This window comes from Mauremys reevesii, linkage group 19 (genome assembly GCF_016161935.1).
Source record: "Mauremys reevesii isolate NIE-2019 linkage group 19, ASM1616193v1, whole genome shotgun sequence".
NCBI classification, from domain to species: domain Eukaryota; kingdom Metazoa; phylum Chordata; order Testudines; family Geoemydidae; genus Mauremys; species Mauremys reevesii.
The window spans coordinates 7,782,708-7,808,167 of record NC_052641.1 but is presented as its reverse complement, the minus strand read 5'-3'; the positions used below and the strand labels follow the sequence as shown (position 1 = coordinate 7,808,167).

General features: G+C 46.4%; 1 protein-coding gene across 21 annotated transcripts in view; it reads right to left on the bottom strand.

The window, feature by feature from the left end:
- EHMT1 (euchromatic histone lysine methyltransferase 1) overlaps positions 1-25,460 on the bottom strand; it is a 161,532-nt gene that overhangs the window by 41,205 nt on the left and 94,867 nt on the right. For all 21 annotated transcript variants that reach the window (XR_005589869.1, XM_039506314.1, XM_039506323.1 and 18 more), the window contains 9 exons: positions 15,651-15,828; positions 12,777-12,913; positions 11,613-11,801; positions 10,716-10,796; positions 8,701-8,821; positions 6,237-6,368; positions 4,065-4,210; positions 1,805-1,948; positions 57-283 (listed from right to left, as the gene is read on the bottom strand). Coding sequence is in view for 20 of the 21 variants with exons in the window: in XM_039506314.1 (XP_039362248.1) it covers positions 57-283; positions 1,805-1,948; positions 4,065-4,210; positions 6,237-6,368; positions 8,701-8,821; positions 10,716-10,796; positions 11,613-11,801; positions 12,777-12,913; positions 15,651-15,828 (1,355 nt within the window). In the remaining variant the exon portion in view is untranslated. The remainder of the gene's footprint in view (positions 1-56; positions 284-1,804; positions 1,949-4,064; positions 4,211-6,236; positions 6,369-8,700; positions 8,822-10,715; positions 10,797-11,612; positions 11,802-12,776; positions 12,914-15,650; positions 15,829-25,460) is intronic.

Below are 25,460 nucleotides of genomic sequence, written 5' to 3'. Positions count from 1 at the left end.
GCAGACAAATCAAGGCATAACGGAGGGCCCGATACTTCCACTGAGCAGCGACTCACCTCCCTGTGGTGGTGTCTGCCCTTCCCTCCAGAGCCACCGGCTTCTCCTGCTCGTAGGTCAGCAACACTGTGGAGGTCGTGTCTGCTTTTGCTATCGTCACCTCCTTCGCCTTAGAAGCCTCTTCCCCGCAGTGCGGGCAGTAGCTCGTGTCATTAACCTGGGAGGCACAGTTCTTGTGGAAACGGTGGGAAATGCTGCTTTCAGGCTGACACTCCATGAAAGTGCCCTGGGGGGAGAGAACGCACAGAAGTAGTTCACATGTTCAGTCATAAATAATAATGTTCTTTGCCCTTCTCTTTACTATCACCTTTAGTATCGCTTTAGTATCACCAGTGCACGCCTGGAAGGAAGGCCAGAATTATCACCATTCTACAGATGAACAAAACAGCAGCAATGAGAAACAACCGATTGGCTATGATTACAAACCAAGCCACTAACCGATCTGGTAACAGAACCCAGGAGTCTTGGTTCCCTGTTCTCTGCTCTAACATCCCCAACATCAAAACTCTTGCTGGTGTTTCTAGAAACACAAGTTCTAATATGTGGCATGTTGTAATGGCTTATACACTGGAGTCACACTTCCCCTTTCCCAGCGGATGCTCTCTCTGTGCACACGATGCTCCCAAAAGCAAAAGGGGCACATGTCAAGATGACAGGTCTGCACACTAAGAAAATCTGACAATTGACCTCTATTGCAGGCCTTCACTTACAGGTGTGCTGTAAAGCTACACTGACAATGGAGTTAATGCCTGGCCTTACCTACACAGAGCTACACTCCTAAACCAATTTCAGAGAATCCATGCAAGGGGTTACACCGATGTAGCGACTTCAGTTGCTAAACCAACTTAGCACAATCAGGATGACTTTTGTGTTTACTCAAAGTCCTATAACTGTGCGCTGTAGACCACCACTTAACTGGCTGCTAGTGACTTTCTTCTCCTCTCTCCAAAATTCTCCAACACTTCCTGATGACTTGAAGTTATCCCAGAATCCATCATTCTGTGGCACCAGTGTTACCTGAAGCCCATTTTTGTGATGGTATAGACTGATGCACTCTGGGATAGCTGGGAGCTGCAGCCAATGGGAGCTGCGGGGACGTCATCTGTGGATGGCGCAGCGTGGAGAGCCGCCTGGCTGTGCCTCTGAGTACTATGTAGGAGCCGGAGGAGGGACATGCTGGCTGCTTCCTGGGAGCCGCACGGAGTGGGGCAAGCCCCCGACCCCGCTCCCAGCGGGAGCCGAGGGCCAGATTAAAAGGTCTGACGGGCCGGATGTGGCCTGTGGGCCACAGTTTGCCCACTCCTGTTCTAAGAGATGTGCTCTAGGAATTATTTTGGGGCATTTCTCTGGCCTGTGTTACACAGGTGGTCAGACTAGATGGTCACAATGGTCCCTTCTGGCTTTGGAATCTACAAAGATAAACTGGGAAAGGTCATTATGGGAAAGATCAGTGTGGGAGGGAAGACACCCACAGCCCTGAAATTCTTAAGGCAAGGCCTCCAACATGGTGTAGCTGTCAGGCTGGATCAGTCAATAATATTCTTTGACGTTCCTCTGGAGGCTACAGGTACCCCAGGGTACGTTACCTAGCTGCCGCTGTACCTAATCCACAGCACTTGAAGCAGCATTTCCCAGCAGTGAAAGGTAGAAAAGATGTGTGTGATCACTGAAGGGCAGCATGGCAGGCCTCCCCATTAGGCACCCACAGCACCTCTGGGTCCCCCCCAGGCTTAAATGAGAGACTTACTGCAGTGCAGAAGTATCCACAGCCAGGGCAGCACTGGTGTTTCACCATTCTCCCTCTGTGGTCCTCGCACAGCACCAAGAGCTGGACCTTGTTGGAAGGGCGCATCAGCTCATATTTCACCACGCTGTTTGTGCATCGGCCCAGCTGGAACGGGAATAACGAGAGGAAATACAATTACTGGAGACCAAAACACAGACAACCCTCTCGGCTTGTGCACGCTGCTGTGATGAAACCTGGCCTTTTCACAGCCATTCAGATGCATGCCAGACAGCATTAGCCGTCACACAGGGAGCAGGGAAAGCTGCTCTCACAGGAAGAAATGCATCATTTACTAACTAACATGCATATGGACCAGAGAGTCATTCAATCCTCATAAGGAAATTCATAACTGGAAATACGCAAGAGCCAAGCAGCAGCAGAACGGGCAGCCCCCGGGTTTGAGTCACCAAACACTCACTCTCGTTTTGCCAGAATCGGAGGGTGCCACTGACTGAGGGAACAAGAACTAATGCGTCAAAGCGTGTTACTGTTCGAAAGTGAACCCATCACGAGACAGAGGGAGAATCGCTGTGCAATTCAATTATGGCTTGTGCTTGTTGAGGTCCCGTGCTGGAACACGCTCAGGCATGTTAAGGGCCAGATTTTCACAAGAGCTCAACACACTGTGCGAGCACTGAGTGCTGAAACCATTAAAAAAATCAAAAAAAAAAAATCTGGCCTTCTAGGGATAGAGTTACCATCACTGTCTGATTCAAAGGATCCTTATGCTCTCTCCCACTACCGCAGGTTATTAACCTATATCAACACCTGTGCTGCTTGCTTTACCGGATCAGGGAAACCAGTGCTTCCCCCTGCTGCATTTGCACTTATACATCTCGTCGTTTTCACTTCCTGGATGCCAAGCACTAGGCAACATGGGATTATGTTTGGGTTTCCAAAACTTTCACTCCTTAAATTCCACCCCTCCAGCACTACCTCCAAAAAACCTCCTTTCCCGCCCCCCTCCCCCAAATACCACGACAACCTATTGTGAAAAACATCCCTACCAAATCAAAACACTGGGCCTAAAACTAACTGACGTGACTGTCAACCCCGCTGCTTGGGTCAGAAGTGCCACTAATAAAAGTGGCACCCTCTCACTCAGAGTGAGCTGAAAATTAGCAAACAAATTCCCTTGTTTTACCTAAAAACTAAGCAAATTTGATCAGCCATACAGCAGGTCAGCCTGTCTGTATTAAGTAGTCCTGAGGTTATCTTGGTCGCACTTTCTATTAAGGTTTCATTTCCAGGTAGTTTTTAAAGAGTACATAAATGATTAATAGCTCTTTTATCAAACTGACAATCAATTGTTACAGAGGCCAACAGGTGGCTTATAACCTTTGATAACCCCGTCCAATATTGTTCTTACAACATCCAGCTACATACTAGTCATGTAACCTATCAGCCACTTATTAATGCTTTATAACATAGAACCTTAATATAAAGGGTGGCCATTATTCCCTCGGCCTGCTCACCACCAATCTGTCTGGGAAAGGGAGCTCTCAGAGAACCGTATAGCTTCTTGCCAGATCCCTCTCTTCCATGTCCAGAGACCCCTGAGAGTGAGACTCCAGGTCTTCTCCTCCCCAAGGCTCTAGGGGTGTTTTCCCTTCAATGACGAGCTCTTGTCTCGTATTGGGGATTCCTTTGCCATGGGGTACTCGTGTGCATAGGTGACTGGAATACAGGTGGCCTGCGAAAGGCTAATTATCCCCCCCACCCCAATTCTTTCCAGAACTCTGGCTCTCTCCCCTCCCTGTACCCCTCTCACCAGAACTGCACATGCTATTGGAGGAAGAGTCTACTGGCGCTTCTGTGCAGCTGCAACACGTGCTCCTGAAGCTGAGCTACATCCCTCGAGAGCCTTGTCACAGGGCAGAAGCAGGAGGGAAGGCAGGTGGCTTCCAAGCACCTGACAGCCACTTTACCTGCTACAATTCATGGGCAGCGAAGAGAGTTCTTGATCCTATTTGCTCCCAAACTACCCTCTGCATGGACTAGTCTGGGTACCTGCCCCAGGCTGGAAAACTAGCCTGTAAACTGAGCACGCTTATGTTCTCAGCACAGACCTCTTCAGACTCCTGCCGTCAAAGTCAGGACCGTGGCAAACCAACTCAGCACATCCAATTTCTCTCCCCAAAGAGAGCGGACAGAGTCCTCAGCGTGTGAAGCAGATGGGCCTAAACCTTCCATGGGAGGAAGCTGAAGTAGGGTCTCCTACCTCATTGTCCACGCTCTCCGTTGCCATGCACTGGTTGTTGGCGAGCGTGGTAATCTCTCGGCTTTTGGGGGTTTCCATTCGACAGCTACAGAGAGGCACTTCCTGAAGACCATCCATTTCTATTGCTTCAGGGCCATTAGAGAGACCTATGGTGCGAAAGTCAAGTCAGTCAGCTCTGTAATTACCTCCTGAGAACACCCATAGGGAAGAAAAGGGGACAGTTGGCCAATGTTAGCTTTACCCTTCTAGAGACCCCTCCACACAAGGTTCCCAAAGCGCTTTACAAGCATTAGTTACATCTTGTTACGTAGGTACGCAGCTGTTCTTATCCCTATCCTACAGATGGGGAAAACCAAGGTACTTAGTGTGGCGTTTTCAGAAGTGTCCAGTGTTGGTCTAACTCTGCTCCCCCTGGGAATTTTACCATTGATTTCAATGGAAACGGACACTTATGACAACTGAAAACCCCACCCCAGAAAGAGTGACTGGCCCAAAGTCACACAGTGCACCTGTGGCAGAGAATAGAGAACCCAGGAGTCCTGACTCCCAATACTCTAAATATCAGATAACTTGAAAGGGACCAACTGCAGTTCAAAGTCTGAAGCTACATTATAGCAGCATGGCAGAATGTCAGGAAAGTATTTCATCACTGGCTTCTGTTTGCAAAGGCTTATGACATGGCTGAAAAATATTCCTTGGCACATTTAGTCTGAGCCAGGGACGGAATATTTGGATCCTATCTGAACACTGTTCCTTACACATTTTTGAGTTACAGAAACACACCTTTTTTTTTTTTTTAAACTTCCTATACATTTCCCCTTGGCTAATTCAAAACTGTCTTGTTCTTCAGAGCCAAGCCTGGGAAGCTATTAGGACTTCAAGTGAAGTAATCGTGCTGCTTTTTTATTTAAAAAATAAAAAAGCTTCAAAAGGGGAGTTATTTTCCTCTGGGCAAAGGTTGAAACACCAAAACTAATCATTCAGGTCACAGTAGAGAATCCCCTCTGGTGCCACTGTGAAATCAACATTCTTTTTTTTCCTCTGAGGACACCATTTTAAGGGTTAAAAACCAATCCGTTTTCATCTCATAAGGAACGTCCCCAAGCTGTAAGTATTAGGCTTCCAAGAACCACTACAGTACATGGATAAAGTCTGTCTCTACTGCAGCCAACTAGCTGAACAAGCCAGCTAAGGATGGGTCATGACAGTGTGGTGAAGGCCCCTGTACATTTTTGTGTAAAAGCCATATAGAGCCTTAAGAAAACAGAGCCTCTGCCAGGATCACAAGGTGAGGAGCGGTTTACTTCTCCTTCCAAGCTGCCATTTCAACAGCCCTTCTGACATTCAGCGGATCTAGTCAAAACACCCACCACCAGCTCATGGGGGTTTGGGGGAGGGAGAGAAATTGACTTTCCGTTCGTGGTGGACACTCCCACCAGCTCTGTGATGTCCCATGACCGAGAGAATAAGGCAGACTTTCAAAGGCAGCTCAGTGTGGGGGAGAGTCAGTTTTATGATGAAGCACTGGACTCAAGGCAAATTCAGCACTGGGAACAGCAGCCTTCTCATTAGAAGAGGCCTCTCTGGCGCCAACAGGCAGATAGCTCTGTACTTGGATCCCCAGGCACTGCCCTCCTGCACAGGAGAAGCATTCCATCCTCAGGGAGTCGACCTGCCCTTCTCAGAACGTACTTACAGTCACGATCCAACACACCCCACTTTGCAACAGTCACACTGCAGTGCTGGGGGCTAGGAATGTAGAATACTGCAGGGCTGCAGTGCGGTGCTTTTTGGGTAAATAAGGGTTATTTAAAGGGGGGAGGGGCTGCAAAACTGGGTAGACAAAAATCAAGGGAGAAAAAGTCAGCCAAAACTATGAAGGCTTGCATCCTCCCAGAGAAATGTTAAAATCCACCAACAAAACCCAGTAACCTAATTTAAGCAGGGTTCCCTCCCTTGAACCCCGTTCTGCACACCACTTGGGCCAGACAGTAACGGTGCCACCTACGTCCATGAACTCAGTGAGATTAGCTAGCTGCCTTTTTAATGATGCAGCTCTTCAAATTCTCCTATCAGTAGCCACCAGGGGGCATCATCTTAATACAGAGGATAAGACCAAGGAAACAAAGAACCAAAATGGTACATGGCCATATTTAGAAAGCTGACACTCACCTTCTGATTGTGAAGATAGAATTCCCTTTACTCGGAGATCCAAAGAATCAAGAGATACTTCCATGTATTCCATACTATTCTCCTGCCCAGCTCCCTCTCTGCCTCCCAAAGGTGGTTTATACGCTTCAGTACCTAAATTAAAATATACATATATTTATATAGCAAAAAAGAGTGTGTGTATGTATAAAGGCCACATTCATCACAAGAAAGCAGTACGCAGGAATGCTCCTAGGAGTCTATAAATACAGATGCACACAGAATAATGAAAACGTTAACATCTGGGCACGTATGTTACAACTGATCTCTTATCTCCTTCTCTATATGATCGGGTAGATTTTTCACTTCCACTTAGGTAACGATAAAAGAATAAAACGAGACAAACAAGTCCTGCCTTCCGAACACACATCTGTCTGCTGCTGTACTGCATCAGCAGCAGAAGCTTAAATGGCAAGAGAAAGGGATGGAAGCCTAACTCACCCTGACTTACCCCACAATCTCTCTAGGCCACTGCCCCAGCCAGGCAGTGCAAACTAACCAATAACGTACACATAAAAACACTGGAAGGGAATGGTACAGCTGACATCCAGATTAATGGGAAGGGGGAGCGTAAGTGCCCAGTCCTACCATTAAATAAGCAATGCTGCTGCTGAATCGAGATTTTGGGAGGGGGGAAGGGATATGTGGGAATCTTTTCAGGCATTCAAGCCCCTTTAGATTCACCCATCTTCACACTTGTTTCTTGCTTGCTCCTACCACTTAGTCTAATTGGTGCCAACGGGCTTTTGTTCCCCTGGATGACTGGGGAACAGCTGGTTTTCGCGCCAATACCTGTATTTGCAGGTCAGCAACGGGACCCAGGCCTGAATTTTAGTATTAGCTATTTGCCCAGGAGTGATTGGCACCTCCACTTCCTATTAATAACGTTTCCGTCATCCAGTCAGGGAAAAGAAACGCCGGGCACGACTGATGTGATCGCTTTCACACTATGAACCAACCCAGGGACTGAAACGTGTTCACTCAGCCAGTTATGACAGAAGTTGGTAAAAGTCAGTCTGTCTGCAGAAAGTTTGCAAGCAGAAAGACTGCTTCCCCCATTGGCTAAACCATTTGATGGTGAAGGAGAAGCGCGAACCTGTAATAACAGAGCTGACTGAAACGCTTCACTGCTGTACTCCTGGAGACTCAATCTCTTTCACCCGGCAGCCAAAGAACTGATCAGACCCACCCTCTCTTCAATCTCTCTACGCAGCAGCTCATGAGAGAAAGAGCAATGTACGCTACACAGTACGTTGCATATTTTGGGTCAAATAAATTTGACACTCTGAACTTTGCCCTCATTGTGGAGGTGCCAAGAGGCCAATCACCACACACTTTGCATTGCTTCCATATGACGGGGATACTCAAAATCAGGCATAGTCCCAGTCTACATGGTGGTTTCCCTGTGTCCCTTCTGAGCATACTTGGATGAATTTGTGAGATTTGCTTGGATCTTAATTCTTACTACAGAGAAGCCACCCGATTTGCTCCTTCTCTTGCACAGGCTCTGATCATGGCACTCTTTCCTCTGGTTGGATGAGGCAGACAAGAGAACAATCCCATGACTAACTGGGAAACGTTCACCTAAGGAGCAGCAGCCAACCTGCCTCCACTGCCTTCTACCCAAACCCATGCAGCCTTTCTGCTTGTGGGCTCTTCTGCTCTCTTGGAGGAAGAACAAAGACTGGGGGTTATTCCCAAATCTGCCATGTCACCTGAAAAACCTACTGATTCCTTTCTGAAGGGAGAAGTGCCCATAAGTGCTGCACACACAATCACTGGCTGCTGCGCATCGGTGTTCTGAAGTATAGAGGATTCACGTGCGGGAAATTCATGGGGGCAGAGATTGTTTTGTTCTGCGTTTGTACAGCACCTATCACGCTGGGGTCTTGGCCTATGACTGGGGCACCTAGGCGCTACAAAAAGACAAATACTGAATAACAACATCTATCTGCAACAGTAGCTGCGTCGACGACCCTGGTTACACCATGGTTCTATATTGCTCCATTGTGCCCCTGAACCTTTTCAAAATCTCAGACAGTTCAGGTTTTGTGGGTGGTTTGGGGGTGCTGGTGGTGTAAAACCAAACAGCACAGTAAATGCATGGGGACAGCTCTTTTGTACCTGGGGCCCCTAACGGAGCTGAAGTTCAAGTGTAAACTGGCCCTAAGTGTCTTTTTCAAAGCTGGTGAAGACAAGGATGCTGGTGTAAGTTCCTATGGCAAATCCTGAGATGCATTCCAAGGTAACAGAGGCAACCTCTTACCCTGTAATCGTTTTCCACTCAAGCCCTTCCCTCCTCCCACTTATCATCCTTAACATCTACAAAGGCAAGGCAACAAATCAACTGGGAGTAGAGGTCACCATTCTTTGTCTTCACCTGGAAGGCCTGTTTCTGTACAGTTAGCAGACAAACGCAACCAATTACCTAACACGCTGGCTTGTTTCTTTTTATTCCTCCTCCTCCTCTTCCGGGTGGGTTTCAGCCACGGGCTGTCCGTCTTTCCTTTCCTCTTCAGCAGTTTCTTCTTGATGCTGGACTCGGAGCTCTGAATAACCAGAAAGGCCATTTGCACACAAAGCATGCCCGGACTGGTGGCCCAATACTCATTTCCACCCATGTTAAGGCCACTTACACTACCCGAGTGATGTCAGGGTAGTTAGTGTAACTGAGAATCAGGGTTTGAAATCAAAGTGGTGCTAAGAAGTCTCTAGAGCTTACTAGATACACATTTGCAGGCACATTTTTCCATCATTAAAACAGTGCACACTTCACTTTCAACGTGCTTTTCTAGGGCAAGGTACTGGGTATACACACAGCCTAACCACACTCACCACAGAGAGAGAGCATCCAGCTCTCTGGAGGCCAGTCTCATCAGTGATGTCTACAAATCCAGGTTGATTTACTGCTTAATGTATGTAATTTGCTTATACAACATACTCCAGGCTTGGTGGTCAAAGCATCCAAATCTCTCAGGCAGCCTTGAAAATGTAAGCCTCTAAGTCTGTGTTCAAATTTAAGTTGACATCCCATTAACAGCCCAACCCAACTCCCACTTCAGTCAAGGAAGAGGTTGCAGATCTACACGGTCTTCCTCCTCAAAATACTCTGTACCACTCTCTACCCTCACACCGGAACCACTCGGAAAATATCAGATACTGAATTCTTGCTCCCCAGGGCAGGTTCAGACTCCTACTGACCAACGGGAGGAGAACGGTACAGAGCCAAGGGCTCTCTGCTGACTACACTGAGCTCCAGATGTTTAACTATAGGGACACTCAGTCAAATGCTTCTGCTGCTCATTCTTCCCTAATGGCTCACTGGGAGAGCAGTGGTCACTCAGACAGCCAGGATCCAAACCACAAAGGCCTTTACAGATCAAAATCCAACCCCGGGAATTGTCCCAGAAGGGATAATGAGATACATCAAGGAACTGCCCAGGAAAAGCTATTCTGGAAGCCAGAAACAAGCCAATGCCAGGGTGCATTACTACTGACCAGGACCTGACTTTCCCTTCCCTCCCCAACTTAACAGAAACGATACTTGTTGCAATTTGTTCCACCTTCAACCTTCTGCTCAGCCAGATAAACTGACTATGCAAATAATTGAAAGAAACGACTGAGGCTAAAGATTTTCATAAGTGATTAGTATCAGAGGGGTGGCTGTGTTAGTCTGGACCTGTAAAAGCGGCAAAGAGTCCTGTGGCAACTTATAGACTAACAGACGTATTGGAGCATGAGCTTTTGTGGGTGAATCCCCACTGCGTCGGATGCATAAGTGACTAGTGATTCTGGATGCCTTAAAAGGGGGCCTGATTTTCAGAGGGGGTAGAGGCAAGTCAGCACTGTATGAAAACCAAATTCCCGTGAGACATCTCAAGGTGGGCACCCAAAAAGCACAAAAATTTTGACACTGTAAAAAAAGTGCAATTATCTCCCCATTTTGCTTGAGGCAGGTGACTCTGTGTGTTGTTCATAAGCCTAAATCCCTCTTCTTTGATGTGTTCTGTGGCTCACAGGGCCCAGGGAGGGCTGGGGCCACGGCTTAATGAATGAACTCAACAGTGTTCTGAAAAGGAGGGTTCAATTTCAGCGTATAAAAAAAAAATGTTATAGACTCATTCCAACTGCCAGGTCTGTATCTAAGGAAGAACTTAAGAGGAACCATCAAATATTTCCATTAACATTAAAACATGAGAAGAAACTAGTCAGCACCTTGCTGAAAACAGCGAACAAACAAAAGCTCATTAGTGAGCATCAGAAGGCAACTGGTTCTATTGCAAATCATGGACATTATGGAAAATATGGCACCCGTGTGGGTAGTTCCACTGGGTTTCAGACAGTGATTCCATCACACTGGCAGGGAACCATGGTGCTTCTTTCTGTCTCAGGCAAAGTGTACAGGGCAAAGACTGAAAAGAAACATCTCGCAGCCTGGCTTACCAAGTCAGATTCATCTCCATCTTCCTCCTCCTCCCCAGATTCTCCAGACTCTTGTTCCTCCTCAGATTCACCATCTTCCATCTATAGTCAGCATCCCCCCAAGAAGAGAAAGAGTTGGCCATGTCAGCTATTTCAAACCAAGGCACCTTCCTCATCATGCAACCACAAGGTTTCTGTCACCAAGCACCATCCATGTTCTAGCCAGAACGTGAACTAACAGAACTCACTTCCCAAAGCAAGAACCCTTCGTCTGTTAACTCACAGCAGGGGCACATGTACTGGGGCAGGACTGGAAGCTCCACTTCCAGCACAAGGAAAAGCTTTGCTACCCAGCGTGAGGATCATAACCTTTTGTGGCTTCCCAAAAGCAGGGCCAGCATCATGTCTTCGCCATCTGTTTGGCTCCTACTAATATATAAAGATCCAGCCACTCAGGAGCGGTGATATGAACAGATAGGGCGATGTTTGGTGCATCTGGGTTTTACTGCTTCAAATATAAACCCTCATGCTTCAGGATATAAAACAGCCTATAACTGAAGAGGATTAGGAAGAAACTTTCTCTTTAAGAAGTTAATGTTATGACTGTCTATTATGGGGTTTCTGCTTCTATCTCTCAAGCCTCTGGTTCTGGTCACTGTCCCGAGACAGGCTATGAGACTAAACAATCCTGTATGGCAATGCCCCAATTTCAGAATCCCTACAGCAGGCAAGGAGAAGAGGCAGGTCACCAGGGTCCTTTGCTTCCATAGCCCTGTTCTCTGCCACCTCAAGTGCTAGGTCCTAGAAACGTCCTCACTTCATGCTGTGAACTTTGGTTCCTCTCTTTCTCTGTCCTGTCCCTATGTACAAAAATCCCCTTTCAGCTCTTTCACAGTCACTCGAAAGGCATCCAAATACCTTTCTGGCATTGTCGGCATCAGATGAGCCCTCCTTAGAGGTCCTGTTGTCCTCTGCGGGAAATGCGGCGGACTGTTCAGCTCCATGTTCGTCTTCCTCTTCCAGGTCATCAGAGTCTTCCTCTTCAGAGTCCACCTCTATGCTCTCCCCATTCATGTGAGGGCTGATGTCAATTAGGTCCTTTTCACCCTGAAACATACCCAAGTACATAAACCAGGAAGGTCACAGCAACTCATACTACTGGCCCATTGCATCTAACCACAGATTCGCATCATCTTCTTTGTACCAGGACACCTGCTGCGGATTGATTACCGGACGAGCTTTCCCTCAGAACCCAGTATGGCTGCTAATGCATCTGGACAGAGATTTTGCCACAAGCAACCTAGCCCTATCAACCTGGAGGACGAGATGCCAACAGGAGTAACGCTGGGCTCTTGTGGCAGTACAGTGTGTTAATGGCAGGGTCGCTGGTCAGCCCTGATGCTTACTAGGCGTAATCATGAGTAAAGATTGACCAGTTAACTGAAAGCATCTAATTTATTTCACAAAGGGACAGTTCCACTGTGTCATCTCAAGGACCCAGGGAGGGTTCCTCTGAAAGGAAAAGAAGTTCTAACACCCAGGTTGGGATTTTCAGCTCTCACTGAATTTAATGGTAAAACTCCCCTTGTATGAACTGCAGTGGGAGCACAGTTAGGCCAGTCCGAATCCCACCTTTTAAAATCACCTGCCTTTTTCCCCTTGCAACCTCAAGCACTAACACGAGGGATGACTCTCCTGAGGGCTCCAAAGCAGAAACATTTGTCAAGGTCACCTTGAGAAATCCCCAGTTCCAAGAAAATCACAGAGAAAGGGGAAGCAACAAAAAAAATCAGAAAGGGGTTGTTTTCATTTGTTCAAGGTCTCTTGACACACGACACCTGAGAAGACTCCCTGTAACTGCCCATTAGCAGAACGTTCCCAACCACCAGCCTTAGAATGGCAGGAAATTGTTACAGTGAGAATGCAGTTGTAAAGAATGAATTACAGATCTACAATGAGCTGCCATAGTTGCAAGTCTGCACATGGAGCTGATCTCCCAATGCAAAATATACATGGATGAAAGAGTCAAACACTTTATTCCCCCAAGAAGCAAGTAAGCAGCAGGTCTAGCTCGGCCCTTACCTTGGCACCCGCAGTGGAATGAGTTATGCTCTTAAACATCTCAATCATCGTTCTCTGTTTTAACACTTTGGTCTTTTTCTTGGGAACCAGGCTATAGGTTCCCATTCTCCGCTTTTTCTTCCGGGATACTGCAGCAGCTGGCGGGGGGGAATAAAATGCAAAGCAGATTCAGGATGGGAAGGAGAAAGCATGGAAAGCAGAAGAGATGCCATTCGAGTGCTTTAAAAATGAGGTTACGGGCAGAAAAACAACACAGAGAACAAACATAAGGGCTTCTGGGACCCACTGCTCCACTTACAGGTCAACCAAAAGAGTTTGTGTGCATGTACGCACGTGTTTCCGTCAAAGTCGCAAACTCAACCTATGTTCTGACATTCCCCTGCCCCGCCCCCAAATTCTTCCTGCTCCTTACATCACCACCAGCCCAGCAATACAGAGTCTCTCTTTCAGAACTTAGCGGGCAGTTCTGCTGATGATGCAGGAGGCAGAATAGACCCCAGCTTGCTCTCAGAGCCTACAGGAGTAATAACATATGTTTTAACCAGGAAAGTGATCAAGAACAACTTGAGAACACACAGGGAGCAGAGATATTGAATACGGAGATGGCTGTTATTTAACTTCACTTTAAACCTTGCACCAAAGTTTCAGTTCTCTTCCTTAAAAGCCTGTATTCAACCCTTAATTTTGTTAGCCTCTCTTCAGCCCTCTAGACAAATCAGAGATCACACCTCAGTGCCTCACGTTGTCTTGGGAGAACACACGTCACATGCAGATTTGGTTCTGGCTCTTTGAAGAATAATGTAAGCCCAGGGAATGGCTATCTTGGGAGTCAACATTATTGCTCTCTTGTTGTGAGCTCTCAGTTCCTTTAGAACATTCCCTTGCATCTCATTTTACTTTAAACATTTCACTTAAAGGATGTTAAAGAGGCTTCTCTTTAAAAGAGATGTGTTAATACAAGTTATTGTTATTACAAAGCTACACTTCGTAATAAGCAGAAACCAGTAGTAAACTACCATCAGAATCCTATGAAATTGTGTATTAGCAGCTATAGCAATCCCAAAGAAAGCCTTCGGTGTAGCAATATCCCATGTGACAACTGAAGGGCTACAAATTTGCCTATTGTAAACAGCTTCACCCTAGAGTGTAAGTGAGTAAATGAAATGTCTGCCCATGACTGCCTTCAGCACCCAAGGGAAGTGGGAGATTGTGATGGAAGGCACAGGTGCCCTGCCCTCTACATTCTCAGTGAAGCAGAACACCAAAGCTACAACAGACTGTCAATATCTGAACACCGAGGTTCAAGATACTTGTTTACACTGGGGATTTTCACTCACCCATTCCATTCTCAAACTCTTGATCTCTCCCCTTCTAAAACTCCACCTGGCTTCTATTGCATCCCTCCATAAACACTACAGCCAGCAGAGTCCTCCCCATGTTAGTTACACAGAATTCCCTCGGATGGGGAGGCAGCTTCAACAAGGACTGCAGGACTAGCCCCTGAGCTGTCCAAAGGCTGCAGGCTAGCACATGGTCCGTGGTGTAGGAGGCAAACAGCATCATCCTTACAAGTCCTGCCAGTCTTGCTCAGTCAAAACCCTAAGAGGAGTCAAAGGGAATTTGGGGTGTCAAAGGAGTGCTAATTGTTTATCTTAGGTGCTTTGGTTCTTTGGGATCAGGCCCTGAAACTTCACTCTGACCTGTGCCATGACATACCCCTATAACGACAGTAAGTTCCACAAATCTGCAAGTGGTACAAACTGGCAGCTGTAGAAGAAGAATAAGGATGGGATTTTCAAAAGCATCGAAGTGATTTAGAAGCACGAGTCGTTTTCCCAGCTTCATTTAATTTAGTCTTTTTAGGCCCCACCTACCGTCTCAAAATCAACTGACTGTGGCCAAGTCATGTTATAACATGGTTTATTCTCCCAAGTGTAGGCATAAAAACATATGGTACAACTATGTAAGAGAACCACGTCTCAGCCTAGGTGGTGAGATTCAGTGCTGTACCTCTAAGCAGCAGAGCACAGAGCTTGCAGCCCTGGGAAGAGGCACTAAAGCAGCTTTAAGCTGCCTTTATGTCCTCCCAATACTGGGGTTCCCCAGGTGACCGGAGAGGCCCCCAGAATAACTCAGACACCTGATGGGCTGCAGCCCTGCCCAGAATCTCTAGTGTTGTGGACTGCATTCCTGCCCCCAACGCGCTCCTTACGCTGGGGTTCCAAACGGGTCCTGGGAGGGCAGCTCTACTGCTTTCGTCTGCAATGCCTGCGCTGGAGGAAAATCTCCTCCAGCGGGATACACTGGACCTCATTTACTCTGCTCGAGCTCTTGTGTTTCTCTTAAAGGGGCTGGCGCATAAAAGGGCAAGGATCGCCTCCTCCATATCGAACTAGGGAAAAACCATGGTTCTCTAACATGCTTTTAACATACAATAGTTTTTTTCTGCCTACATTGCCCAGAATAAGTGATATTTGGTCATATTTTTGATTAAATACGTATTTGTAATGCAGGGGGGGCCCAAAGATACAGGCGGTGTCTATGCCCTCCCTCCCCTGCTGCCAAAATTCCCCATCTCTGTTGTTCCACTCGTGCTAGCAAAGGCAGGCTGCTAGCGTTTTAACACACACACCTCAGAGCAGGGCACAGCAACACGGTGGTTAATACAATGGCAACTGCATGGGTCTGATCCACACTGGCACTTCCACTTGGGCTAGCAACAGAGGGGAACTTTAGGGGCAAAAGACAGTGGAGAGAAGGCCACAGCAGAGCAACTTTTAGCAGACCCCCCCACCAGCCTGACAGTGTCTCTTCCCAAGCACAATAAAAGGGGATTTTTGAATTATTATTATTATTTGGCTCTGTCCTTTTTACCTGTCTGAGATTTTGTGGTGGCCACATAGCTCTGGTTCTGAGGTAGTGACTGATGAAGGCCTGGGAAAGGGGGCAACGGTGGGGGCTTGCCAAACTCCAAGACGTTTTTGTTGCCTTCCTCCTTGGATTCTTTTTGATCTCTGGTGTCTCTCGCTTCTTTGGGGTCTTTACTTGCATGCTGGAAAACAGAGATTAAAATGAGCCTCTGCATCCAGGTCAAAGGTTACGAGTTACATTCAAAAGGAAAACGCGCGCGCACGCACCCACTCTCCTTCCCCCCTCACCCATTGGGGGGGGGGGTCCTACATTCAAAGCAGAAGCACACAGACCCAGTCATTTATCCGACTGCTTTTACCTCCCACACCAATCTCCTCCACCGAACACTTCTTTGCCTAATCCCCGCAGCACTCTGGCAGCCCACTGCTCCTCCACTCAGTGAGTCCAGCTCCTTTTGAAGGTGTCTAGCGGAGAGAGACTGATCCAAAGCATGTGTAAATAATGGAAAGCAGCAGATGCTATTTACACAGGCCTTTGGTCACCCCTGGAGGAGAGGAGTTAATGCAACAGCTCTGCCTGCTCCCTGACACACATCTGTAATGAGGTCCGTATGTGACAGGGTGGATGGGCAGAGGCAACACAGTCTTCCAGAGAAGCAGTCTACTATGGTTTACCACACTGCGTGTAACACTGGAAGAGGATTGCTCTGTGGTTTTACAGCATCTAGCACGATGAGGTTCTGGTCCATGACTGCTATCTAATAAACAACCCGGAATGGAGGAAAGAAGGCGTTTAATTGTTTTGCATGACGTGGAGATGCAAAACAAAGGCTTGGATTAAGCCTGTCTAGTGGCTACTGCAGAGATTGAGCACCAGTATTCCTAGGGCCTGATTCCCTGTTGCCCTGCTCCTTGGGCTCTCATTTACACCGGAACAGAGTGGGTGTAGAATGTGACCATTCTGATGCAGTGGTATTTTATGCTGGCTTTGCTCTGCTCAATACTGGCCCATTCAAACTTCTCTGGGCCTCCGCTAAGCCATCCGTCAATGCGGTTAGATACCAAATGGGCCTCGGGGGGAAGCAGGTTGTGAGGCTGTGAAGCCCAAGGTTCTTTGATCAAAGGTGCTACCGAAATCCTAATGCATTCTTGTAAGATCACAAGCTTTGGGATGTTTCAGTGCTGCTCCGTTTGGGACAGGGAGGCTTCTGGTACAGGAGCGCTGGACAGAGAGCTAAAACGCCCAAACAGAAAAAGGAAGCCAGACAAGGAAGACTTTTTTACGCCCCTATCAGTCTAGGATCAGGGCCCCATTCTCAGATGCTGCTTTCAAGTAACAAGGCCTTGAGAAAAAAAGGGAGAAATGATGGACTCCTCTAATCTGCCGAGGGAGCATTGCTGGCAGGAAACGAGAAACTGGTCACAGATTTCAAGGCCAAAAGGGATCATTATGAACATCAAGTCCGACCTGCATGAAGCAGGCCACCGAATTTCACCTAGGTCCCTGCACCAAGCCCAGAGCTGCTGGCTGAGTTACAGCACATCTCTTCAAAAGCCAGCCAGTCCTGACTTAGAGACTCCGAGCGACGAAGCAGCTACCACGTTCCTTGGTCAGCTGTTCAAATGGTTCATGACCCTCCCGGTTAAGAAATCTAGCCTCTCTGCGCTAGATTAAACAACACTCCATCACCAGAAATCTTCTCCTGGTGTAGATACGTACAGAGCATGATCGAGTCACCTCTTCATGTCCTCTCTGATAAATTACATGGATAAATTAAATTAAACATAAGAAGCTCATTTTCTAGACCTCAAATCATTCTTGTGAGTGGCCCTTTCCAATTTTTCTACATCCTTTAAAAAATGTGAATACCAGAACACAAGTCTTCCAATATTAGTCTCAGCGATGCCATATATGTCTGCTCGATATTCCCCGTTTATACATCCAAGGATCACGTAAACCCTATTAGCCACAGCATCACACTGAAAGCTTGTATCAGTTGGTTATCTACCTTGGCTCCTAAATCCTTTGAAGAATCACTGTTTTCCAGAATACAGTCTCCCATCCTATAGCCTATATTCTTTGTCCCTAAATGTATGACCTTGCATTGGGCTGCAGTCAGATGCATCTTCATCTGGATGGATGGACTGAAAACATTGAGAATTGTCAACTAGATCACAGAAGAATGGAGGCAAGAGTTTGCCAGGATCAACACAAAGAACAAATTAAAAAGAAATACGCTATTTGCTTTGTTTTCCTGTAATTACAGTAGAGAAGTCACTAAGGCAGCTCAGATACTGCTGCATGGTAGCTGTTGGCAAATAGCAACTCTTAATGTCAATCCCGCAAAATATTATGCAAATTGAATTCGGTCTTGTAAGATTTGAATTACTGGAACTCCAGTGGGTAGGGAACTCCCTGAACCTACTATCTGGAGACACACATCTCAATACTAAGTGACAGAAAGTATTTAAATGGAGCGATGCTACTGGTTCTCTCTTGGGAGGCCTGACTGGATAGAAGATTTTAGCAGCCCCAGTGAGGACAATCCTGGATAGGAGAGATTTGGTTAACAAGGATCAGCAAAGATTTGAAAGCATGATCAATTTTCTCTCCCTTCCCCAAACTCAGCCAGACGATGGAGAAGAGTAAGGCAAAAGAAATAAGGCATTGCCCCTTCCTTGTTCCCGCTATGAAACTCTGGGCTTTCTGCAAGATCATTATACATGTTCTATGGACAATTCCACTTAGAGCTTTTCCAGTTCTAATTGCTATAAATTCTATTCATTCCTCTGGTCCAATCCCTGGAAACTAGTGTGGAATTGTACCCTACAGCAGTTTCTTGTGCTCTGTCCTGTCCAATCATAAATGTTTCCAGAGGATACTTTCACAGCCCACCTCATCTTGTCATGGAGCTTCTGACAGTCAACCTAAAATGTCCTTATAGTCTGATCTAGCAGTCCCAGAGCTGGCTCAAGCAACCCTATTCAATTGTACCCTTCACTGCCAGGCCAATGCTCTGGCGTGCAACTGCCACCCTGCACTTGCCCAGAATTGCTCTGCCAAAACAGATGAGTTGCAAGTGTCTGCACTATTCAGACCTTCTCTCCTGCCCATGTGCATCTCTCAAATGGGAATCTTGTGGGAGAAAGTTCTCCTGTTTCTTCTGACACATGTTTTGCTTCTTCCTTGTAGGCTCTGTGCTGCTGCAGCAGAATGGTGTCACATACAATGCAGTGTTGTCAGCTGTAATTGTAGAAGTCACTACCCGAGGCTCTGAGCCAGGTAAAGTTCCCTTCCTTGCTTTTTAACACAAAGGAATAGATACTTCAGCTCAGACCTATGGCTAGGAGCAGGGACATTTTAGTGAAAATTTTAAAATAAACCCCACACACTTGGCTAAAGTGAATTTACTATTGGGGAGAAACGCATCCGGCTAAGAGCACAGAAAGGGAGGGCTTCTATTGCAGAGCAGGTACAAAGAGCAAGGCTACCATACTATCTGCAACAATGTGCCTCACCCCTGTTCTGGAAGGACCCACCTCCTCTAACACATCCCAGGGCATGTCTACACTACAAATTTAAGTTAAGTTGACATAAAACCACCGCAGTAATTACTGCGGTTTTTCAGGCCCACACGACCCTCCTTTTGTCGGTGGTGCGCATCCTCACCAGGAGTGCTTGCACCGACTTAAGAGGGGCAGTGCGGGGGGCTGCCACCTGGGCTCTCAGCTCAGTATGGAGCTCCCCACTGGAAGCCCAGCTCCCACCTGGTCTCTCAGCTCCTGGTAGCCAGGCAGAGGACTTGAGAAGTTACAACCAGTTTAATACTATCCAAAGCTGGGGAAGTACAAAGAGAGGTATTCTCAAATATTAGCCTGGGAACAAGGACAAAGCTGGTGGTGAGTAATTAACCAGCCAATATTCCTTCATCCAGTTTGCCATCATCAAGTCCTAATACAAATCTACCTCATTTCCTGAAAGTCCAAATTCCTCCCCTTCATGTGGCAGATGTATTGGATTTTTCCTCCAATTGCCCCCTTTGGAATTCTGAGAGCATGTGAGATTAAGGCCATGTCACTTTACTAGTATAGGAACACTGGTATACAGTCCGAGCCAAGTGCTCCTGGCAGACACAGCCATATCAGCAGAGGAAAACATACTCGAGGGAAACTAGCTATACAGCAAAGCGCACATACACTAGAGGCTTCTGCCGGCACAGCTATGCCGGTCAGGGATCATGACTCATCACAACCCTGACCAACACAACTATGCCCGCAGAAGCCTGTAATGCAGACCTGGCCTCAGCGCTTGTGAAAGATTCAGGATAAATAAACCTGGAGTCTGAGGTGCTCCTTTTATCCACAGGATAGGATAAGCTAATTTGCCCTGACCCTGACCTTGAGTGGCCGCCTCCGAAGAAGTGAAATGGGTATGCAACTTCCACAGCCCAGACAGTGGTAGGTTTATTTGCTGAGAATGCCAATAAGGAGATGAATGCTGACTCTGTGCACTCTTAATGCTACAGACCCTTAGCCCTGGAACCTGGACTGAAATCATCTTGTTTCATGTAAGTTCATCAGAGAGCAGAACAACATTCAGCTGACACCTCTTCTGATGGGATTTAAACTGGGAACCTAGAGGTTAAAAGCTCTATATCTCATTTCCAGTGCACGAATCCATCCAGTCCCCCACTATAGCTGAAGCCTTGAACTCTGTCCCCTGACTACACAGGATAAGAGGACAAGTACATAGAGCTGGAGTAGGTCAATAATGATGTAGGTGTGTTGAATCCACAGCAATTTTATTTATTGTTCTCATGAAAGAGTTTTGGCCCAGGGGTTCTTTTTTTGTTTGTTATTTTTATAAAGGAGCTAAAAAAAATATATCTAAGACTGGTTCTACTCTCATTTATACCTCAGAGAGAGAGAGAAAAGTGGTCAGGATATCCCCACACTGTGTCAGATATTCAGTCTCTTGGGGCCATTACTGTCTGGCGTAACTTATGGCAGCCTTCATGCTATCCTAACACCGCACAAAGAGAAAGCAGTGTGCAGAGTAGCACCAAGATCCATTGAAGTTAACAGAGTTACACCAGGCAAAAGCAATGTGGAAGAACGCGCTCTAAACCAGTAGTTCTCAACCTTTTTTCATTTGCGGACCCCTAAAAAATTTCGAATGGAGGTGAGGTGCAGACTTCTGAGGAAACCTGTTGTCTGTATATATAGTTGAACTCTGTTCCGTCAGCTTTCAGTCTAAGTCTTTCACAGACCCCTTTGACGAAGTCCGTGGACCCAACCACAGGTTGAGAACCACTGTTCTAAATAATGCATTTTCCCATAGAGCATCAGTTACACCTCACCTGAGAGGCTACAGATTCTCCCATGCAAGGCACAGTGGAGGCAGTCAGGGAGCCAAAGGAAGACACGCTCATGTCTAGCATGGGTTTCAGAAGATGCCCAGATCTAGACACAGAGGAGGCAGGACTGAACGGGATCTTTTCTCTGCGCCTCAGGAGAGCAGATGAGAAAGCTGCTGATGTCAGAACAGGAGCACACTTATGAGATGAAAGATTCATTGTATAGCTGAATGCTTTAATGGGATTGATTAGGTGCGTGTTATTGGCATGCAGCTCCCTTAGAACAGTAGGGGGAGTTATTAAAAATGACAAAGATGGAGTACCTCAGTTTTTCCAGAGGCAAAGCAACTAATTAAGCCCTGGGCCAGCATGGCACACAGCATTCTGCCCAGAACCAGACAATTAAGAGGCCCTTCGTTACCCACCAAGTTACTAGCAAGGAAAGAATACAAGACTAAAACCATATCACTGTGTCAGTGACAATACACTGGTAAATCCTCCAGCACAAATCATTTAACAAGAGGGCAGTTTCAGAGAGCACATCAGCAGGATCTTGCCATCCATCCTTGACATCCAATATACCCATCTCCAGCTTACGCATATAAGCTCTTTCAGGCTGGGCTGCCTGTCACATTTCTCAGTAAAACATAAGGCTTCGGGCACTTCTGTCTCAAACACTCTGTTAGCCAGGGGCTTGAAAACCTAACCAACTAGCCAGGGGCCTAGCCCCAGTAAGCCAGAGCAGCCGGGTCCAGAGGCAGCACTCAGTAAGCAGCCCATCTCCCTTCCTTCCCCAGATGCTGGGACATGGAGGGGCTACAAGATTCCAACCAATGTGCTGCCTCTGGACCTTATAGTCAGGGCCTCATCTTGCATATCAACCTCTGATAATTGGAGTTAGTGTAAATGAGATTCAAGCCCAGACTATCAAGCCAGTAAAATATATCACAGACTACACCAAAAAGCTGAAGGACTGTAGTATTCAAGCTACACATTTACATTAGGGTTGGCAGAGAATTCCCATTTTCTTTATTGAAATTCAAACATGCCGTAGAGGGTTTTGGTGGTGGCCCAGCTTTCAAATGTTAACCTGGAACGGTACGGATGGGGACACTGCAACGCTAACTATCCATAGCAGACACGCCACAGTACTTAGACTCCGACTGGCACTCTTAGACCGCGTCTACATGTAAAGTTGCACCTACCAAGCTATGACTATATCTACACTATCACTTATGTCGGCAAAACTTATGTCGCTCAGAGGTGCGAAAAAAACACCTCCTTGAGTGACAAGTTTCACTGGCATACGTGGTAGTGTGCACACGCTATGTCGTCAGAAGAGCTCTCTCCCACCGGCACAGAGCAGCTACATGGAAAGCTTCCTGCGGCGCAGCTGCATCGGTACAGCTGTTCCGCTCTAAGGTCTGTAGCGTACACATAGCCCAAAGATGTGATTTTAGATTAAAGTTGACCCATGTGTGGACACCCTTATATCAGTTTAAACTTGGCTTATATCGGTTTAGCTTGCCACACAAGTTAAAGAGATACAAGCCATGTTTAAACCAGCGTAAGAGTGTCCACACACAAAATTGAACCAGTTTAACTTCAGTTTAAAAAACGGATTTAGAGCTTGACTACACAGAGTTGTTAACTTCACTGTCTACACTTGAAAAGTACTGGGAATTCATTTAGAGTGTGAACTTAAAGTAGAATAGCTATTCGGAATAACTCCATGTGTGGACACTCTTGTTCCAGAATAAGAGTGCCCAGACATGGAGTTATTCAACAACAGCTATTGCACTTTAAATTCACACCCTACCTTAATTCGCATTAATTTTCAAGTGTAAATAAGCCCTTAAGTTATGTTAAACTGGTGCAATTCTGTGTTTAGACAAATCCTTAGGAGCATTTATAATTAGATCTCATTCTTTTCTTCATGACTGTTTGGGTTATCTACATTTTTTGGTTATGTACAGTTCATTTTCCTTCAGGAGAGACTATCCTTTCTGCTCTCATGGAACGTTCCACTTGAAAGTCAATCACTTCAATCAGGATTCCCCCATGTTCTGACAGTTGAATGCATCCTAGATGCTCGCTGGCTGGTGATTTGTAATTGTCTATTCTTAGTTAGTCAAGTGCTAGAACTCCCTAGGACTCTCTGAACATGTGGACTAAATAGGAGAGCATGGAAGGAGTTTGGTACCAGGCTGTAATATACCATTGATATAACAAACAACACTTTGTAATGACACAGCATCTTTTGTCTGGGGTCCTTAACCATTTACACCATCATTATCCCTGTTTTATGGAAAAGGAAACTGAGGCACAGGGAGGGAAAGTCATTTGCCTGAGGTCATGTACTAACTCTTCCGTCGACCTAGTGCTGTCTACACTGGAAGATAGGTCGACTTAAGTACATCACTCACAGGTGTGGATTTTTCACACCCGAGTGACGTACCTGGGTCAACTTAATTTTTTAGTGTAGACCCAGCCTCAGTGTTAGCAACAGAACCTAGGTCTCCTGACGCCATGCCCTGATCTAACCACCAGATAACACTGCTTTTTGTATTTCAATAGATAAAATACAAGGAGAGTTTTACTATCAAAGTTCTTAGGCTCTTCTAGAGTTGTGAAAATGAAGTTAAGTTTGATAAGGGGTTTAAATTTTCATGCCAGTGGGGCAGAGTATGGGGTTCTTTACCCAGAAAATATATGATCAACAGAAGCGTTCTGAAAGCATTTGAGCCTAAAACCTACAACCAGCTTCCTTTTGGCCCATTTCCTCCTCTCGCAAAGCCTTTCATGTGCCTGATGAAGCTGTAGGTGGACAAAGCAGAAAAGAAAAAACTCTCACGTGGGGTAAAAGATGCAAGGACATGCATGCAACACAGTGGTTGGGCTGATGCTTTACAAATACCAGTATTTTAAAACAAAATCACCATAGACCTGTAGCAATTAAATCTATGGCTGTGTTTTGGTTCCTAGCTGCTTTTCTGGTTCTGAGAGTGACTCCCAGGTGGAGAAACACTCAATCTCCACCTGTTTTGTTTCTACCAAAGATCACCCAATTCACACAGAAAGGGGATGCCAAGTTTGCTTGAGGGGGACTGAAGTCCAAGAAGCAACTCTCTCTTCCCAACCAATTTTTGCAGAGGCCAGGAGAAAAGATTCTACAATTTGAGGACTAAGGAATCCTAATTTTTTCCTATCCTTGGCTCGGGTAACACAAGGATCTAGCAGGAATAAAACAATGCTCTGAACATGAAAACGTGGAAGCTGCAGTCTTCCACCCGCTCGTCTGCTGCTTGATCTCCAAAGGGTAATGACTTATTGCTAAGGCTGTGCCACCTGCAACTTAGGTGCTTTACTTATCAAGTGGAAAAGGCAGGTGTGATGGTGGAGTCTGATACTTTAAAAGACACTGAGATACTATGGTGATGAAGGTCATATAGACAGAGAGAGAGAGAGAGAGCCAGGATACTGAAAAATGGGAACTAGTCCGGACTTTGTGCTTCTCAACACAGAACTGGATGTAGCCAAAAGCCATTGGGGGGAAAGTCAATAACTATCCTGAATGCTGAATTGAGCAGATGTTTTGTTGTCTGTAGAAACTAGACCAGATAAAAACCCTGTGCTCAAAAGTCAGATGCAACGGCCTGAGCACAGACAGACAATTATTCAACACCCACTGGCTTGGTCTTATTGTGTATTTTGCTTCTCTCTTGACCAAAACTAAATGGGGAGAGTTCTTGAGGATGTGATGTTAAAAAACCAGTGCGCACAACTGCATGCCTAATTTTTGTGCCGTTACTGCGATTGCCAATGACCATAAACAGCCGTGTGCACAAGCGATCACAGTAACTGTGCACGTAAATTCAGCCATGCAATTGCTTGCAAATGTTAAACCCCCAGCTTTCTAAAACAAACCCGCAGCCTTGTGGGTTCAGGTACAAGCTATTCTGATTTACAGTCAAATCAAAGTGAGGCAAGAGCAGTGAGGTAATCTCCCCTCACCTGATGTTTATCTCTTACAGAAAAATTGCCTCCTCCTGTTCCTCGGCCCCAAGGGATCGCGCTCTCCATGTGAGGTTCCACAAGGGTTTGTGTTGCTGACCTGCTTAATCCAAGTGTATGACAGGCCACCCTGGGAGATGGCAAAGCAGTTTTGGCTGTAGTGCTTTATTTGGATAAGACGTGGTTCAATGTTGTGCTTTCACCAGACCTGGAAGTGCAGTAGCGATTCCCCCATCACTAGCCGAAATGGGAACAGGAGTGAGAGGGAGCTCACTGAAGTGCACTCAAGAGAAGACAGAAGGCAACTGGGGTAAGGTCTGGCAGAGGTGGTTTCTGCCCACCTAGTGAGGTTGTGTGCCCAAGAGTGCACTATCTTGAAGTGCCTTTGCTTCCGGAGTCACAGATGGTGTTGGCAACTCCCAGGACCTTTTCCCATCTACCTC